This window comes from Schistocerca serialis, chromosome 4 (genome assembly GCF_023864345.2).
Source record: "Schistocerca serialis cubense isolate TAMUIC-IGC-003099 chromosome 4, iqSchSeri2.2, whole genome shotgun sequence".
Lineage (NCBI taxonomy): Eukaryota > Metazoa > Arthropoda > Insecta > Orthoptera > Acrididae > Schistocerca > Schistocerca serialis.
Window position 1 is genome coordinate 580,528,293 of NC_064641.1, and position 19,791 is coordinate 580,548,083.

General features: G+C 39.5%; 1 protein-coding gene across 2 annotated transcripts in view; it reads left to right on the forward strand.

The window, feature by feature from the left end:
* The window catches only part of LOC126475320 (solute carrier family 22 member 7-like), a 185,736-nt gene that overhangs the window by 48,835 nt on the left and 117,110 nt on the right, over positions 1-19,791 (forward strand). Inside the window, exon 2 of one of the 2 annotated variants that reach the window (XM_050103103.1) lies at positions 1,415-1,677. The exons of the other annotated variant lie outside the window; for it this stretch is intronic. Coding sequence (XP_049959060.1) covers positions 1,415-1,677 — 263 coding nt within the window. The remainder of the gene's footprint in view (positions 1-1,414; positions 1,678-19,791) is intronic. 2 annotated transcript variants of the gene reach the window in all.

Consider the following 19,791-nt stretch of genomic DNA (forward strand, 5'->3'; position numbering starts at 1 on the left):
GCCAGACGGTGCATTGTCATCTTACCATCGTGACGGGCGGCAATTGCTAGATGAAAAGTTGGTTGAGAGGTGGATAAGCCGACGAGGAAGTATCGAGCTTCCACCCAGAAGCGCCGTTAGACTTCTGTGCAGGAACTCCGAACAACACCGTCTACGACACAGTCACGTACGCTGAAATGACATGAGACGATTGTGACTACCCGTGAAACAACCAACTGCAAGCATATCACACTTGTGTCGATGTATTTCGCATCGTTCCAGTTGTACTGATGGCGCTGGAGGAAATGTAGAACATCAGCAGTAAAACATCATAAATAACGTGACTATCTATGTGACTCAGCAATAAATAGTTTTTGAAGTTCAAAGAGTTCAAACCCCTTTGTGGAACACCCTGTAGTTATAATCGTTCTCTCCCGCTAACTGTATTTCTGGCCCATGAACATGAACATGCTAAGGGTCAGTCTGGCTGCTCATCTCGTTCTTTTAGAATAATTTTATTTGTTGATGCTCCTAAGATATAGACAGAAATGATTCACTAATTTGGTTCCTTAAATCCATCAGTCGAGCCCAACCCCTGTGCACCGTGAACTGAAGCGGACGTGGCCAAGATTATCGCACAATCTAGTTTCCGACGCAAGAGTTACGTAGCTCCACACACATCGATCGTGAGAATGGCGAAGTGCGCGATATAGGCAGTTTTCCGCCAACCATAGACCCTACTGGTTATCGAACGTGCCCTGTTTCCATCCCAGCAACCTAAGATTACAAGCTTGGAGGGAAGAAATGGGTCAAGAGGTTTTCGGTGCTAAGCACTAATTTTACGCAGAGTTGCAAACACATGTTTTTCTGGGGAATAAAAATTATGGAATCTCGCTGGACCAAATACGTTGAGCTCATTGAAGATTATAATATTCTGTAGTCGAAAAGTTACTTCTCATATCGAACTCTTGTTGGGAGGAAAGGAATGTATCACGTAAGCATACAAACGCGACTGGTCGTTTACTGTTTTGGAACGTGTCTACTGCGAAATACTTGCCGTTTCATTTTGACTCCAGTACGTCTGTTTCCTCTGGGAATCACGTACACGAGATTTGTTGATCATCTCTCGTATGTTGAATCTATAGTTGTATGACTCATGGTCAACTGTACCTCAACGGAGCAGAACAAAATATAATGCTGTAGTTTTGCCATCGCTCGTTATCGCGGAGGGCGTTAGATGTTGCGTGTTTGAGTAAGTTTCCTGCGAATACTAACTAGAACGAATAGTTTTACTATGCCCTGTACAAAAAGTTAGAAGTGCAGAAATTTAACGTTTAATTATGTTAGCACTTAAGTTATGTTTTTTAAAGAATTTCTTTTTTGTATGTACATATTAATACATATTTTATGATTTTTTTTTTTTTTTTTTTTTCAGGATGAAGTGAACTCAAGATTACAGAACGCACAAAGATCTGAGGAATGCATTAAATTTGAAGACATTATGGAAGATATAGGAAGTAACGGGAAGTTTCAAAAACGCCTAAATATAATTTTTAACTGCGTGTCAGTGATTTTCAACACAACTTCTTCATACAGTAAATTGATAGCTATCACTGTGCCTGATCATTGGTGCCATGTTCCAGGAAGAGAGGCAGCAAATTTCAGCGTAGAAGCGTGGAAAAACCTTACAATACCAAGGCAAGTACATTACTTTTCAAGAAATGGAATAGAGGACCCAGTGGTTGCTCGTAAGACACCACGAAATTATTGAATAAATAACTTTCACAGTTTCAGTGACGTAAGATTTCGTTTATATCATTAATTGTTTTCTATTTATATATTAACAAGCAAAACATAAATGAGAAACATGTATGTTCCTAACCTAATATCTTCTATGTTTCGTAACGCATATTATTACAGACGGGGTAGTACGCTGTCATCCTCACTGGAATGAGATCGTTAGGCTTTCAGTGGTTTGACGTGAGCGTTACTAGCCTCTGTACCAATCACCTTGCAGTTAGACGACAATTCCTGAAAGTGCAACAAAATGCTAGTGAAACCGATAGAAGTGCTGAGTATTTAAAGTAAGAAGGAATGAATCTCCACTGTGACATGCTGCTCCATTGCGTTCATCGGATACTTCACGTCGGGGTAAATAGCCCTAAATGAAGTGCGAAAGTTCAGTTATTATATGAGATCAGCTTCAATCGATTAAGAGAACTTCTTAAAACGTAACGATGTTAAACAGTATGAAGTGCTTATCAATTTTCAGACAAAACTGTGAGCTAAATTTCCTTGATGTCCAGGTGACAACAAATTAACACTCAATCAGCATACTGATAAAGATGGCCAAATAGCAAAGCTGGTTTTGCGTTCAGGGGATTTTTTTTTTTTTCAGAAAAAGGTGGAATTTCATCAGCTAATTCTCAGATTACGTGCCAATGTCAATAAAATATTCTGCAGCAACGAACGATAAGTAAATGGGCTACTTCAGATTAGGCGTTTATCTCAGTAATCAACAATATAAGTAAATGGAATATTCAAACCAACTGTGTAGAATTAAATATAAAGTAAATTTCTATCAGAGTTTGAGAACCATAAGCATTCGAAGTACTAGGGGTGCATGTAGCATGCTGTAAGGAATAGCTGTGTTCAGACCGGTGTTCTGGTGGCGGAATGTTCATGCAAGTGCGGTGTCTAAACTAGTGGCCATTTTCCTGAAGGCACAACTCAGTGAGCGGTCTAAAGAGACGACGGACGACGGAAGAGATCTAAGGTTGCTGGTGTCACAGAGCGACAAGCTCCCTCGATGCGATGTTTTTGCTCAAGAGTAAAGGTGGACTAAACTCTTATTTCCAAGTACCAGTTACTGCGGTTACGGTTGTTTTTATACCAGTTACTGTTAAGTTATTAATAACTGTCAGTTACGTTTACTACCGAATGCGCCAGACTGGAGTGCACTTAAATAACTAATCAGGTAGAATCTCTGTTTAGTTTATCAGTGCGATTAAAACTAAGGTTATTGCGAACTGGCAGAAACACTAGCGGAATCGTGCCATAAACTTGCACATTAACTGTCCGTTACATTTCAGTTGATGTTTGAAAAGTTATCGGTGTTTCATGTTACCTTTGTATAAGTTATCGATCGCTATTAGAAATTAATTATCGAAGCTGCTATAGTAATTGTACGAAATATTGCCACAGAACCATTAAACCTGAAGTTGAAGACGTACTTTTGCAGGTACCGTATGAACTAATATGTAAGCTGAATAGTGTACGCAAAATTCGAAGCTTTGTTTCTGGTGCTGCTTACTTAGTGTAGTAAGTGTAGGGTCATGAAGTAAAACACAAAAATAAACGTAACATGTTAGTTTAGTTTACTCCAGTGCAAGATATTCCATCTGAGAAAATTGACAACATGGGAATAAATCCGGGCTGAGTGGCCGAGCGGTTCTAGGCGCTACAGTCTGGAACCGCGCGACCGCTATGGCGCAGGTTCGAATCCTGCCTCGGGCATGGATGTGTGTGATGTCCTTAGGTTAGTTAGGTTTACGTAGTTCTAAGTTCTAGGGGACTGATGACCTCAGAAGTTAAGTTTCATAGTGCTCAGAGCCATCTGAACCATTTTTTGGGAATAAAGTTTTGTGAGAGATTTGAAAAAATGCTAGATTTCTGCTAAATTTCTTCAACTACCGGCAAGGTCTTAATTTTTTAGTGTGAGTGTGACTAATTATATTTCTCCAAGCCTTTGGAGTGTTCTGCATTTACTACTTTTAGTAATATGTGTAACACGTTTATGAATCAGCCCAAAAAATGTAAAATAATTTTTCCTAGACGTACGGATTCCTAATCCCGTACAGTGTGTCCTGAAAATTTGTTCCTGTGAATTTTTAATGGGTATGAAAATACTTGTAAAAATAAAAAGAAAAAACATGAAGCACCTGTAATAGGTGAACTATACATGAATCGATAATATAAGTAACAAAAAATTTTATTGCACTTTAAATGAGACCAATTGTTCAGTGATTTTTCTTAACGGTGGCTATGCGCTACACCCATTACTGTTGTTTATTGCATGTGCCCACATTTATCGTTTTCAATTTTGCAAGTAGTGTCACATCTATTCAAAATTCATGACCACGGATTTTTAGGACTGTCAGTACGATGTTACGATTCTGTATGGGGTTAGGAGAAATTAATGTATACGTTTTAGTCCGCTCTAAAAACGTTGCTTTAACAACTTTTTTATGTAAATAATTACTTTCTGTGTTTTAGTCTAACGCGTGTGAAATTTTTCAGTCGATATCAAATATTTTGCTGACATTACAGCAGAGACATTTGATAAATTTCAGTTTTATATCAGTTTCTCATCATTTGAGTCAACCAACATATTGCTTCCTCCTACGTATGCACCGTATCGCGAAAAGACCACAAAGGTAAAAATTAGAGAGATTAGAGGTCACACTGAGGAGTACCAGCAATCGCCACTACCGCGAAACAATCGCGACTGTTTCAGGAAGGGGGCAATAGCAGTGGTACACGAACTTCCCGCCGCCACGCAACCAGACAAGAAAGCGCATTGATATTGCATTATCATCCGCATCTCAGCTATGTTGAAGGTTTCAGATCTCTAGCTCATCGGGAAGTTAATTTGAAATAAACTGTGTTGAACCCCCTGACGTTCGGCGGTTATTTCCGCAGAAGAATAAAAATACTTGTTCCATTCCAATCTCTGTCCTCTCAGGAAATATCATTGTCTACTTCGACTTTATGGAGCCCGGGACACGGTTATCAACGTCCAGGTTACTAGTAACGGTAGCCTGAAACCCCAGAGAAGAAGAAATGCGAGAGAGGTTTGCCACACAATAGAAATTTGTACACTCCTACAGTTATTCTCATGAGATATTTTGTAGTCATCAGTCTTCTGACTGATATGGTGCGGCCCGCCACGAATTCCTCTCCTGTGTTAACTTCTTCTTCTCAGAGCAGCATCAACCTACGTCCTCAGTTATTTGCTGGATGTATTCCAGTCTCTGTCTTCCTCTACAGTTTTTACCCTCTACAGCTCCCTCTAGTTCCATGGAAATTATTTCCTGATGTCTTAACAGATGTCCTATCATACAGTCCCTTCTTGTCAGTGTTTCCCACTTATTCCTTTCCTCTCCGATTCTGCACAGAATCTCCTCATTCCTTTCATTACGAATCCATCTAATTTTCAACTTTTGTCGGTATCACCACGTCTCAGATGTTAATTTTCTCCTGTGTTCCCGTTTCCCCACAGTCCATGTTTCACAACCACACAATGCTGTGCTCCAAATGTTCGTTCTCAGAAATTTCTTTCTCAAATTAAAGCCTATTTTGATACTAGTAGGTTTCTCTTTACCAGGAATGCCCTTTTTGCCTTTGCTAGTCTACTTTTGATGTCCTCCTTTCTCCGTTCTTCATTCGTTATTTTGCCGTCTAGCAGAATAATTCCTGTTCTCATTTCTGCTACTTCTCAGTACTTTCGTCTTTCTTCGATTTGCTTCAACCCATATTCTGTAGGGTGCTCACGAGACTGTTCATTCCATTTAGATCATGTAATTCTTCTTCGCTTTCGCTGAGGATAGCAATATCATCAGCAAATCGTATCATTGATATCCTTTCGCTTTGAATTTCAGTTCCACTCTTGACCTTTTTCTTTTATTTCCGTCATTCCTTTTTCGATGTATAGGTGGAACAGTTTTGCAACCTCTTTAATCCGTGTAATTCATTCTTGCACATCCAGTATTATAGTTACGTGTTGACTCAAGTACATATTGTATATTACCCGTCTTTCCCTATAGCTGTCGCCTGTGTTTCACATGATTTCTAATATCTTGCATCATTTTACATTGTCGAAAGCTTTTTCCCGGTCGAACGGTTCGTAAGAACGTGTCTTGATTTTTCTTCGGTCTTGCTTCCATTATCAACCGCACGTCAGGCTTCTCTCTCTGGTGCCTTTACTTTTCTTAAAGCCAAACTGAACATCTAAGACATCCTCAATCTTCTTTTCAATAATTCTGCATATTATTCTTGTCAGCATCTTGGATGAATGAGCTGTTAAGCTGATAGTGCGATAATTCTCGCACTTGTCAGCTCTAGTAGTCTTCGGAGTTGTGTGGACGATATTTTTCCGAAAGTCTGATGGTATGTCGCCAGACTCATACATTCTACGCCACTTCCCCAAATGATTCTAGAAATTCTGAGGGAATGTTATATATCTCTTCTGCGTTATTTGCTCTTAAGTCCTCCAAAGCTCTTTTAAGTTCTGATTATAATACTGGTTCCCCTATCGCTTTTAAATCGACTCCTGTTTGTTCTTCTGTCACATCAGACAAATCTTCCCCTCCACTCAGAGAGGCCTTCTTTTACTCTTTTCAACTTCCCGCTCTTACCTTTGCAATTGGCAATGGAATTACCGTTGCACTCTTAATGTTACTACCCCTGCTTTTAATTTCACCGCAGGTTGTTTAGATATTTCCTGTATGCTGAGTCAGTGCTTCTGGCAATAATTTCGTTTTCGATTTCTTCACATTTCTCATGTAGTCATTTCGTTTTACCTTCCCTCCACGTCCTATTTATTTCATTCCTAGGTGACAAGTATTTTTTTTATTCCTGAATTTCCATAAACATTTTTATACTTCCTTCTTTCGTCGATCAGCTGAAGCATTTCATGTACGCCCATGGTTTCTTCACAGTTACCTTCCTTTACCTATGTTCTTCTTTTCAACTACTGTGATTGCCCCTTTTAGAGATGTCCATTCTGCCTCATCAACTGAACTTCATACTGAGCTAATCATTATCAGAGTATCTGTAGCCTCAGAGAGCTTCAAGCTTTTCTCTTCATTCCATAGTGCTTCTGTATCCCACATCTTTGTACACTGATGCTTCCTGGCTAGTACCATAAATTCACCCTACTGTTAATCATTACTACATTGTGATGTGAGTCTATATCTGCTCCTGGGTACGCCGTACAATCCAGTATCAAATTTCGGAATCTCTGACTGATCATGATGTAATGTAACTGAAATCTTCCCGTATTTCGGGGCCTTTTCCAAGTATACCTTCTCTTCTTGTGATTCTTGAACAGAACATTCTCTATTACTAGCTGACACTTGTTAGAGAAATCAATTATTCTTTCTCCTCTCTCATTCCTATTACAAATCCCATATTCTCCCGTAACACTTTCTTCTACTCTTTTCCATACAACCGCATTCCACTCCTTCATGGCTATTAGATTTTCATCTTCCTTTACACATGTTGCTTTATTCGTTGAATATCCTTATATAATTGCTCTCTTCATCTTCAGCTTGCGACGTCGGCATGTATAACTGTCTATCGTTGGTGTAGATTTGCTATAGATTCTGGTAAGAGCTTCCCTATCATTGAACTGTTTACAGTATCTCTCTCTCTCTCTCTCTCTCTCTCTCTCTCTCTCTCTCTCTCTCCCTCCCTCCCTCCCCTGCCTTCCTATTGATCAGGAATCCTATTCCTATTATACCATTCTCTGCTGCTGTTGGTAGTACACTATAGTAATCTGAAAATAAAGCCTTGTCTTATTTCCATCTCTCTTCACTGATCCCCTCAATATCTCGGTTGAGCCTTTGCTTTTCCTTTTCATGTTTTCCAGCTTCCCTACTACATTCCACGCCCCGACTCGTAGAAAGTTGCGCTTTCGCTGGATATTCAATCTTCTTCTCATAGTCACCTTCCCCTTGGCAGTCCCTTGCCAGAGATCCGAATGGGGGACTATTCCGCAATCTCTTGCCAATGGAGGGATCAGCATTACACTTTTTCAATTACAGCCCAAATTTCCTGTGGATACACATAACGTCTTTCATTCAATGGTATCCATTATCTTCTGCATCCTCATGCCGTTGATCTTTGCCGGTTATTCCATCTATCAGGGGCAAATTCCCACCCTAGGGGAAAGAGAGTGGCCAGAATCTCTGTCCGCTGCTCAGCCCTCTTTGACAAGACTGTTGGCAGAATGAGGGTGACTTTTCTTCGGCTGCATCCTCACCACTGGGCTCTGCATGCACTCCTTCTGTGCCCAAAGTGTAGAATAAGTTGAATGATGTGCGGTGACCAGTTTTCGTCCAAAGTGCTGGTTGAGTTGTTCGTCTGTTCAGAGGCGGGAGGCCGACAGTGTTTGCCACTTTCCGCCGATCGGCGATGACAGAATCGAGGCGCACGACCTGCAATCTTTCTCAAACGAATTTATGGAAAAAAAATTTTTTTTAATTTCAGTTTTGCTTTACTTACAGCTTTGTGTCAGATTCATCGTGAAGTGACCGTCATTTCGTTAATGGTCACAGTTATGCTGATATTTACATGGAAGTAAGACATTGTCAGAAATTGAAAAAAATTTGCAGTGAAAAAAAAGGGTTCGCGAAGACTCCGCATTTGGTGCATATTATGCAATATGTTTCTGCATACGAAATTTAGCTATCACATCGAAGTTTTCTTCACAGTTGGGTGGAGGTCTCAATTTGTCATCAGTCTCGAGAAAATTTATCTGATGCAACACACTCATTTGCAATCGCACCGTGCCACCAATAAAACCAGAATGAAATATCCACAACATTCCTCATACTTCATAAATGGTTTGAGATATCGAAAAGAGATCTTAGCAAATGAAAGCATGCAAATAGGAGTGTTATTTTTCCGTATATTGATTATGTAAAACTTCATTATCTGCTATGTTATTCAGCTAACTACAGACTTTTTCAACGAAAGACTAATTTTTAGGGACCATCAATAGCTGGTGAAACGCGAAATGCTATGGGTTTGGGAAAAACATAATTGAAGACGTTACTCGTTTATTTTGTACCCACTATGTCCTTTTTCATAAGCTACAGGCCTTATTTTTCGCCGGCCGGAGTGGCCGAGCGGTTTTAGGGGCTACAGTCTGGAACCGTGCGACCGCTACGGTCGCAGGTTCGAATCCTGCCACGGGCATGGGTGTGTGTGGTGTCCTTAGGCTAGTTAGGTTTAAGTAGTTCTAAATTCTAGGGGACTGATGACCACAGCAGTTAAGTCCCATAGTGCTCAGAGCCATTTGAACCTTATTTTTCCTCAGTTCCTCACTTAATAAACGTAATAAAGCGTTGTTACACAATTCTGTCACAACTGTGTCTGCGCAACACATTAGTCAAGTGGCATTTTTTAAACTCCTCTGTGTGTTGGCAAAAAGAGCAAATTTTAACATGACAACAACAGAACTGTACAAGTTTTACACAGAATTCGCCACTCGTGACGCTTCTCGGAAAGTTACTAATGTTTAACAAGCCAAGCGAAAATAGTCCGCTGCATTTGCAGCGGAATTCTTCCGGATACTAACCAATGCAGAGGTGACTGACCTTTTTGAATGGTCAACAAGCAAGTGTGAGCGTGGAGGGGCTCTACTTAATTTTTACAAAAAAATGTGAGCTTCAGTTTAGAATGTCAGTTCCCCTCCAATGCTTCGCCATTTCCCATACAGCATCTGCTCGCAACCTCCGTCACTATCCCTCTCCTCACATGTGCTCTGACAACTGTGCATCTACTGGTCACTGTATTTTGCACGAACTATATTGTCTGGATTACCCCTTAGCTCTCACCACCTTTCCTAGTTTTGGGCGACTTCAATACCCGTAAGCCTTTGTGGGACAGTAGAATGATCACTGGCTGAGACAGACATCGAAGCTTTACTGGCATGGCTCGATCTTTGCCTCTTGATCTCCTGTGCCCCACACAAACTACAGTGTGGCACATGGAACTTATTCGGCCATTGATCTCTCGCTTTGCAGCCCTGGTCTCCTATTTACCCACTGGAGGGTCAATAATGACCTGTATGGTAATTATTATTTCACGATCTTTCTGCCCCTTCATTAGTGTTTCTCCCCCTGGATGACAAGTCAGGTGGATTTTCCATAATGCTGACTGGGATTTCATCTCTGCTATCATCCTTAGCTCTCCATTACAAGGCAATGTCGATGCACCTGTTCAGCATATTACAGGAGCCATTCTTCTTGTAACTAACCGAGCCATTACCTCTTCCTTGGAATCGCCTCGTGCCATGGTGGACCCTAGAGATCACTACAGCCATTAGAGATCGTAGACTGGCTGTCCAGTGCCATAAGTGGCAAGAATCCTGTTAATGGTACCTTTTCACCATTGGACCACATACATTTCCATCACAGGTATGGGCAAAGATTAGATGCCTCTACGGCTTCCAGTCCCTTGCAGGTGTACCAAGTATTTTCATAGATGGTAACGTTTATACTGACGCCAAACATTTTGCTGAGCATAATGATCACACATCTGTGTCTGAGAACTACAACCCCACCTTAGGGATCATTAAACAACAGATGGAGCAATTTACTTACTTTCACCACCCTCCACTTGAAACCGTACAGTATAATGCTCAATTCACTGAATGGGAATTAGTCCAGTGACCTAGTCCATTGCCCTGATAAGACCCCAGGGTCAGATCGCATCCATAACAAAATACTGAAACGTCTCTCAGTGGATTGTCAGCGTCACATCCCTGCCCTCTTTAATCGAATCTGGATCGAGGGTGAATTCCCACCTCAGTAGCGAGAGAGCGTGACACTTCCAATACAGAAACCAGGTAATAACTCCGTAGTGATGGATAGTTACCGCCCAATTAGCTTTACTGACGTTCTCTCTAAGTTGCTTGAATGAATGGTGAGCAAGTGACTGTTGGATCCTTGGGTCTCTGGGCCTTTTGGCTGCATCTCAGGGCAGTTCTTGCAAAAGCTGCCCCACTGCTCATAATTTGGTTCACCTGGAATCCCCCATCTGGAGGGCTTTTTTTACGTCTTCAACACATCGCTGTTTTGTTCTATCTACAGAAGGCTTATGACACGACGTAGGAGTGGGGTTTCCGGCGTCCACTCCCAAATTTTGTCAATAACTTCTTGTCACACTGTATTTTCTGGGTTCAAGTGGGGGCTTCACTCAGTGTCAAGAGAATGGGGTCCTGCAGGCCTCTGTACTGAGTGTCCCTCTCTTTCTGGTGGCCATCAATAGTCTAGCAGCAGCTGTAGGGTCTTTGGTATTGTCCTCGTTTTATGCTAACGATTTTTGCTTTTGTTATTGCTCCTCTGTATGGGTGCTAAGAGTGTCATCTACAGGGCGCCGTATGAAAGACGCAGTCAAGAGTTTTCACGCATGGTTTTCGGTTTTCAGCCACCAAGACTCTTGTTATGCAGTTTGGTCACGGTTGTACTGCCCACCAACACCCAGAGCTTTACATAGACGACCAGTTACTACTTGTAGTTGAGACGCATGACTTTTGGGACTGGTCTTTGGTTCCCAACTGACGTGGCTTCCCCATATTCGCCAACTTAAGCGAAAGTGCTGGCGGCACTTCAATAGAATTCGATGCCTCAATGACACTAACTGGGGTGCGTATTGCTCTACCCTTTTTCAGCTCTAAAAAGCCCTGATCCTATCCCGTCTTGATTATGGGACTATTGCATGTGGTTCAGCATCACGCTCACTAAACTATTCATCATTGAGGGGTCCGACTTGCAACAGAAGCCTTCCGAACTAACCCTGTGAACAGCCTACTAGTCGAGGCTGGAGTCCCTCCATTAGCTATCAGGCGCCAACAAGAGCTGATGAATTACACTATACGAATTCTTAGCTTCCCTGAACATATTTTCCCTGGAAGGGAGCTCCATCTCCCACAACAGCGACCCAGACCTGGGTTTACAATTGCTGCAACTTCCTCCACTGTCGCCTCTGGTCGGAAAGACATCGTATCTTCCCTCATGGATTGTACTCTGTCTCGAATTTGTCTCGGAGTCACTTTTATACCAAAAGATTCCGCTGACCCACGATTTTTCGTCGTCTGTTCTTGGCTGTCCCCGAGACATATCTGGGTTTGCAAATGGTATTCACCGATGACTCAACAGACAAAAAGGCATTGCATAGACAAACGTATGGTGCAGTGAACTCTACTCTCTACCAAACGGCTGCAGTGTCTTCACTGGTGAACTGATGGCCATTTAAATAGCCGCCGGCCGGTGTGGCCGTGCAGTTCTAGGCGCTTCAGTGTGGAACCGCGTGACCGCTACGGTCGCAGGTTCGAATCCTGCCTGGGGCATGGATGTGTGTGATGTCCTTAGGTTAGTTAGGTTTAAATGGTTCTAAGTTCTAGGGGACTGATGACCTCAGATGTTAAGTCCCATAGTGCTCAGAGCTATTATTTAAATAGCCCATAGTCCTGTTCAGTCTTGCACTGAAATGAGTATCTTAATCTGTAGTGATTCCCTTAATCTGTAGTGACTCCCTTAGCAGCCTTCAGGGTATAGACCAGTTATGTTCTCTTCTCACACTGGTTATAGCCATCCAGGATCTTATCTGTGACCTCCATCAAGCTGGACAACCAGTCGTTTTCGTTTGGACCCCTGATCATGTTGGGATTTTGGGAAATGAGCGAGCAGACCAGTTGGCCAAGCTGGCCAGCAGGATAGAGATTTTGGACATGGTGGTCCCAAAACCGGATTTTCAGTCATTTATATGCCATCTATTGCTGTAAGTCTGGAACTCGGAATGGTCTGCCTTGATATCTCTAAGCAAACTGGAGACAATTAAGGAGACAATGACGATGTAGCAGTCCTGAATGTGTACTTCTTGCAGGGAATTCACTGTCCTCTGTTGACTCCGCATTGGCTACACTTGATTGACCCATGACCACATTCTCCGACGTGAGGCTCTCCCTCGCTATCGATGTAGAGATCTCCTGCCCTAATTTGGCTGCTTTGAGGTGGCATATTAATCTTCATGACATGCTACCTCTGATGTTACTAAACGATGCCAAAGTGGCTGATCTGGTGTTATGTTTCCCTGTGAAGGTGGTTTCTATTCATCCCTGTTAGGCAGGGCTTTTTGGAATAGGAAGCTAGTTTACATTCAGAAGCAGAAACATTAAGACTGAAGAATGAATAAGTAAGAAGTCCTAGTTGTAGCAAGTGCAAATGTAAAGATTAGTCAAGAGTGAGTGTGATCAGTTGATTGTGAAGTATAAATAATAATAATTCATAGTAATTTCTCAGTAAAAAATATTGTTACGACACTTGTAACTTTCTTAAACTTTGCATGTGACTTGATTAATTTTTTATTGCGGTAAAAGTAAAGGTAGCCCAAGATATTTTTAACGCCCCCTCTTTGAGGTTTTTCTGTACCCGCCACTGGCTGATGTTACACAGTCAGATATCTAGCTGATAAACCAGCGAGATACAGCTGATGCCCTTTGGGACTGCATTCTTGAGGCTTGGGAGGAAGTTGCCTGTGTCAATGAGTCCGACGTCTCTCACATTCGATGCCAAAATGCACAATTTGAGTACAAAATGATGACACATTTTGGACGTGATACTGGAAATGTGAAAAATTTAATAATCTAAATTAGCTTTAACGTTTTCTTTCATTGGCTCCATGTTTACATTCCGGCAAGAATAATAAATTATGAAGAACCTTCTGAGTCCTTTTTTTTTAATTTCAGATTTTTCTTTTCCTCCGTCTATATTCCACCCCCATCCTCCCCAAGTACGTAGATCATTCATTTTATAATTTATTCTACTTAAATTCCACCCCCCCTCCCCTCTCTCTCTCTCTCTCTCTCTCTCTCTCTCTCTCTCTCTCTCTCTCTCTCTCTTCTCTCTAGGGCTTTCATGTGTTCGTTGTTTGGAAGTTTAGGGTCTGAGAGTTGTTAAAATTCCTGCACCATTTTCTTATCTGTGACTACTTAGAGATAAAAGCAAAGCACTTTGCTGACTACCAGAAATGCCATAAGCAAAAAAGTGATGTTTAAAATGGCAGAGACAGGCTTCCCTGCTTTCTGAAATCTTGCTGAAGGCAGTGAACGATTGTGGAGGTGTAGCAATGGCTAGTAACTGAGAGAATTGTTGCTGCAGGGACTTGAACTGCAGCAGAGCAGCCAGCAGGTCTTGGTGCTATTGCTCTTGAGCTACAAACTACTGCTGCTGCAGTGTTAGCTGTTGCTGCCAAAGTTCTGGATGCTTGGTATCCATAACAATGCCAGTGTGTTAAAACACATCACCATAAACTCAACAGACAGGGAGCGAGAACTTGTCACCACTTCTGTGTTTGCTCCAGATATGAATGTTTAATCCATAAACAAGGCCATGTTCTACGTGAGCAGAACGCAGAAGGAATGCCAATGCCAATAACAATAACCAGAATTCCTAGTCTTGAGCCAGATACATTTCCAAAGAACAATGAGGCAAAAGAGGAAGGAGCTCATGTGGCCTACTGTTTCAGACTGCAGCTGCAGCCCTTGTATTCAGTAGATTGACAATGCATGATTATTTCTATAATGTTAAGATTCCAGTTTTTCATGATTAACAATAAAATTGTGTTTCTTCAACTTGATTTAGATACAATAATGATGGATGCTGAAGAAATGAATTAAAAAGTTTGTACCACAAGTTTCGGATGTGACACAAATTTTAATTCATTTCTTCAGCTTCCATCATTGTCATAGATAAAGATGAGACTCAAATACCTTGAGGCAAGTTTAATTACAGGATTTAATTTAGAAAGTAGTTACAGATTTTAAATAAATTGTTTTGCAAAATAAAAAGTAAAGTGATTAATTTCAAGAGCTACTGCTGAAATAAGAAAACTTCATTAAAGTAAATTTAATATTTTAGTTTATTCCAATAGTAGCAACTCTAGTTCTAAAGTGTAGTTGTTATATACAAAGAACAATATTTTAAATTATCTATATTGAAGGGTAGCAATGTGCTGCATGTTTACATTTTGAGCATTTGATTACATTGCCATAATACTTGCTGATTAATATTATTATTTTATATACTATTTTAGTATACACAATTTTTACAGGTTCAGAACTTTATCTTTGCAGACTTTAATTCATTCAGATGACTATGTGATAACATTTTTGTATGAATTTCAGCTTGTACATATCTGCCATCTTCCTTAAACACTTTTTTGTTGTAGATTACATATTGTTTCAAGTGTTATTAAACAACTATTAATGTAAGTTATAAACTGTGATTTGATCATAAACATGCAGCCAATAGCAAAAGCTAAGTTTCAGGTTCTTTAGTACAAGGGTGAATCATATAATTCAGTTAGCTGGGTACCTGGCATAGCCCTGGTATTTATTTCAGTTCTGTTAATCCAATCTGTCTCCTCCTGCCCTTCTCTCAGTCCATTTCCTCCTCTCCTCACATCTCCTGAACTTGTTGTTGCACCAGTACATTCAGTGGCATATGTGCTTATTGTCTGCTAAATGTGTTGTCAGAAAGATGAAATGAATTGTTATAATCACGACGTCATGCCTGATGTGATAGTTTTATTGCATGAACAGCAAAAACATAGTAAGTGGTAAACTTTTTTTCTTTTCTTTCATCATTTTGCAGGGGTTGCTGATGAGAGAAAGTTCTCAATACCGCATAGTGTACATAGTAACTATACCCTACCTCATACAACATGTACATTATGTAAAAATAGTACTGAAGTGTGGATTCAACACATTGAAGATAGTATAAGCATTGTATTCATTACTTTGAATTCTATCACATAGCACATCATCACAGATATAATGAGTAGTCGGAGAGTAAATATGTTTCTCAAAGAATAAATATTTTTCTCTAATTTGCATAACATTCTTCAAATCAGTAAGTATTTCGAACTACTGATTTTCTAATTTAGACTATATTCTTCTTCATGGTTCAAGCAGTCTCCTTACCAAATTTCATTGAAATCAAGTCAGCAGGTTAGTGGTAACAAATTTAAACATCTTGCATGATGCAACAGGTTTTCACATACCACAGTGTATATGATGTCACATATCCTGAACTATACTAAACTCTGGCTAATCCAAACCTTAGTAGTCTGGCCTCTCAGTAATCTGGTCCACATCCGAAGTGGTGCACAACAATGAATTATCATGCACAATAATGTTGTTAGTCAGTAGCAGTGTTAAACAGTGTGATACCACTACATATTTTCAATACATATAGACAATAATCACATTTACTTCTTCCAAAATCTGTGGCATTTTAACAATTCACCCAAGCAATCATACCAAGCCACAAATTTTTAAATAACTTAAAAACTTTGTATGTTCCATCCTTGTATCCAGGAGGTTGCCTCACATAAATTTTTGAGAAAACTTTAGCATTAAGAAATGCGGTCTGTACTCCAATTGGTTCTACAGTGAAACCCTTTTGATAGCAAATTGACAATGCAACATTCAATGTTTGTATCATAGCAGCTGGTGAATAAATATCACCCACAATTTTTTTGTTGAAAGCCCCTGACAATTAATCTTCCTTTACAAGTGTTACTGATTTTCTTGTAGAAACCCACTTTACTTCAAGACCATTTACATTCACTGGTTTGTTACTAGTTCCCATGCTTTATTTTTATTTAAGTGTTCAATATCCTTAAAAATTGCTCACTTCCAAATTTCTGAGTCATTACTATTCATTGCCTCCTCATAATTTTCTGGACTATCAGCAGTACAGAAGTTAACATAAATGAAGTTACTCATGACATAATCATTAAATTCATCAGGCATTTTACATTCTCTAGCTGACGTTCTCAACTTTTATTCCTGTTTCTGTTTGTTTTCTTGGACATCCTTAGACACTCCTTTCTTCCATTTGTTTGTTTGATTCACTGTCTAAGCTTCTGCACTTACAATCACTGAAATGTTCACTCCCTGAATAAGAGTCTTTAATATCAATACATCTGAGATCATATTCCACTGTTTCAACATGTTTCACAATGATAACTTTATTGTTAATTAATATTCCATATCCAACTTCACTGTACCCAATTAAAATTCCCAAGTCATACAATCCCACATTGACTTTCTCGCCTGTTCTGGCACATGTATAAAAACCCTACTTCCATACAACTTTAAATACTCAACGTTAAGTTTCTTCCTAAACAATATCTCATTAGGATTCAGGCCAAAATCTCATACCTGCTCTTGATTAAGCCAGCAGGAATCTTCTCATATGCATAATTGACCTGTTGTATCTTTCAGCTATACCATTTAATTTAGGTAAGTGAAGAGGACATGCAATTAAAATGATCCTTTCTGTCTTATAAATTAATGCACATCTGAATTTAAATATTCTTACTCATTGTGACACCTCAATTTGTTAACAGTTTTACCAGTTAAATTTTCAATTTCATTAACATATTCCACAAAAACAGACACAAACTTGACTTTTGGATTTGATAGTGTAGACTCCAGCTGCCTCACTATAATCATCAATAAAAATGAGAAGATACCATTCCCCATGCAAACCTTGAGTTGAGTGCGGCCCATTAAAATCAGTATGAATAATCTCTAATGTTTCTTTTGCTTTGCTTCTACTGTTTTCAAAATGCAAATTGTGCATTTTGTTTTCAGTACAAACTTAACAGTTCAATAATTCTAAATTTGTTGACAGTCCATCTGCTAAATTATTACCCAAGGTATTCAAATTGCTAAAATTTATATGACCAAGTACACAACACCATTTCTCCTTTACTTACATGCTATCCTTATCATTGGCACTATTAACATTAATCTCTTTCTTGTAAATTTTACTTGTCATTTTATACAGCCCATCTTTTTTTAAAGCAATTGCAAGTAAGTTATTGTCTTTATCAAAACCTTTGAGATATTTTCTACATATACAATTTTATGTCTTTCTTTTACTTTAGCATGGCTAATCAAATTTCTGCCATACCTTTTATGTAAAATTGGAATCACATCATCGTAAAATGTAAAATAATTAATTAGATTTCTACTTTCGTACCTTGCAAAACATTACCATCTACAGTTTTTGCACTCAAAGGCTGTTATAAGGTTACAGACTATAAAAGTTCTTTGTATTATTAACAACTGTCTTACAACCAATCTACCTGTATGTTGTTACCTGACTCAACATTATTACACACCATTCTAGGTTGTACCTCCTTTACACAAATGCTCTTGCCATACCTTCTGTCATACACCTCATAGTGGTTTAGAGAGTATAGATGCAGATGCAGATGCCAGTTCCATCCTGTTGACATCCTCAGCACCCTGCTTGATGACTTCCGCTTGAACCACACTATTTACTCATATTGTGGGACCAGTTGTCATTGACCCCACTCTGCTGACTCCTTTGCTCATGTTACCAACTGTTGTGATGACCAACTCCTCGATGATGTCCACCATACATCTATTTAATCTCCGATTGTTCCTTACTGGTGACGGTCCCTCTCGAGTTGTTTTGGTTTGCTACATCCGTATCGCAACTGCTCCTCGTAGCTCATACTGGTTTTCTTCTCACAGTGAAATATGTTGGAGTTTACATCTTCATTTCCATCCTCGTCTTTTAAATCCATAATATGAAGTTTACTTTTTACATATTTGACTGTCTCATCTTGTTCTTTCAAAATGTTAAACAGGCCCCTGATACAGCTCACTGATTACACTGAGGTTCTCAACATGTAGTTTAACTGCTACTTTTCTGTCATCCTAATTTTAATTCATTCACTAATTTTTCAGAAATACTCAAGAATGTTGCCATGTCATTATAGTTTGTAACCTCAGCTTGTCCAATTTGTTTTGCACACAATGTGCAATGCTGTTTATGCTTTGGAGTATAATTCATTAAACTTTATCACTATCTCAAATGCAGTTTCCCTATTACTCAGGAATTTTAGTTGCTTGTTCGAGATTTCTCCATGTGTGTAGTTCATTGCGGGAAGTTTTCTTCATTGCAATGACTCATCTTGTCCATGCTCATTTTTACTCTTGAAGCCACTGCAGAGCATTCTTCATTTTCAGGTAATTTCCATTCTCCATTTCCAGTTCCCATAGTCTTCTCCATCAAACATTGGTATCTTAACACTATGCTATCCGGCAACACCATAGTTGTGTTGTGCACAAAATAGCGGTCAATGGCTGGTGACACCACAGCGGTGCTGTGTGTGAAATAGCAGTCAAAGGCCAGCGACACCACAGTTGTCATGAGCATAGTACCATGCAGTGGATGGCGACAGCACTTTAGTATCTTTTTCCATCTGTTGCTGTTTTGTTTAGGTTTCAATAAGTTACAGACACCAACAAGTTTTTTGTTTTCATATGTACTTGTGCCCTTTCATGATGGCAGACAAAAGAGATGACATGATTATTTACAATTAATGTATGGACCTCTTTTCTGACTTTCTGGATGACTTGAATGACTGTGGAAGAAGACAATGGATATAAAAAAAATAAATAAAAAAATGAAAGTGAAGCAGAATTGTCAAAAGATAGTGAAATATGTCCAAGAAGATATTGGCAAATGTTAAAGTTGCAAATGATTCAGATGAATCAGGCAAAGAAGACAGTGCACAGTGGGCAGACTTTGATTTACCAAGGACCAATAACAAATTTGAAGGATCTCTGGGTCCAAGCATATTTCCCAAAGATACACAGTGTGTCAAGGATGTCATAGAATTATGTATTGGGAATGATCTATTTGAATATATTAGCAACAAAACCAACAAGTACTACAGTCAAAATTGCAATAGAAGGAAACTGGATTAAAAAAATACCAAATTTGTCAACATTACAAGACCCAAACCTAGAAAATGGTTTGGGCATGCTATTCTTATGGGAATTGTAAAAAAAAGCGAGGATTGATGATAATAGGTCAACGAATCGATTGATAGACACACCGATATTTCACGCAATGATGTCCCGCAACCAATTCAGAGAAATTACCATTTTTACGTTTTTCCGACAACAATAAT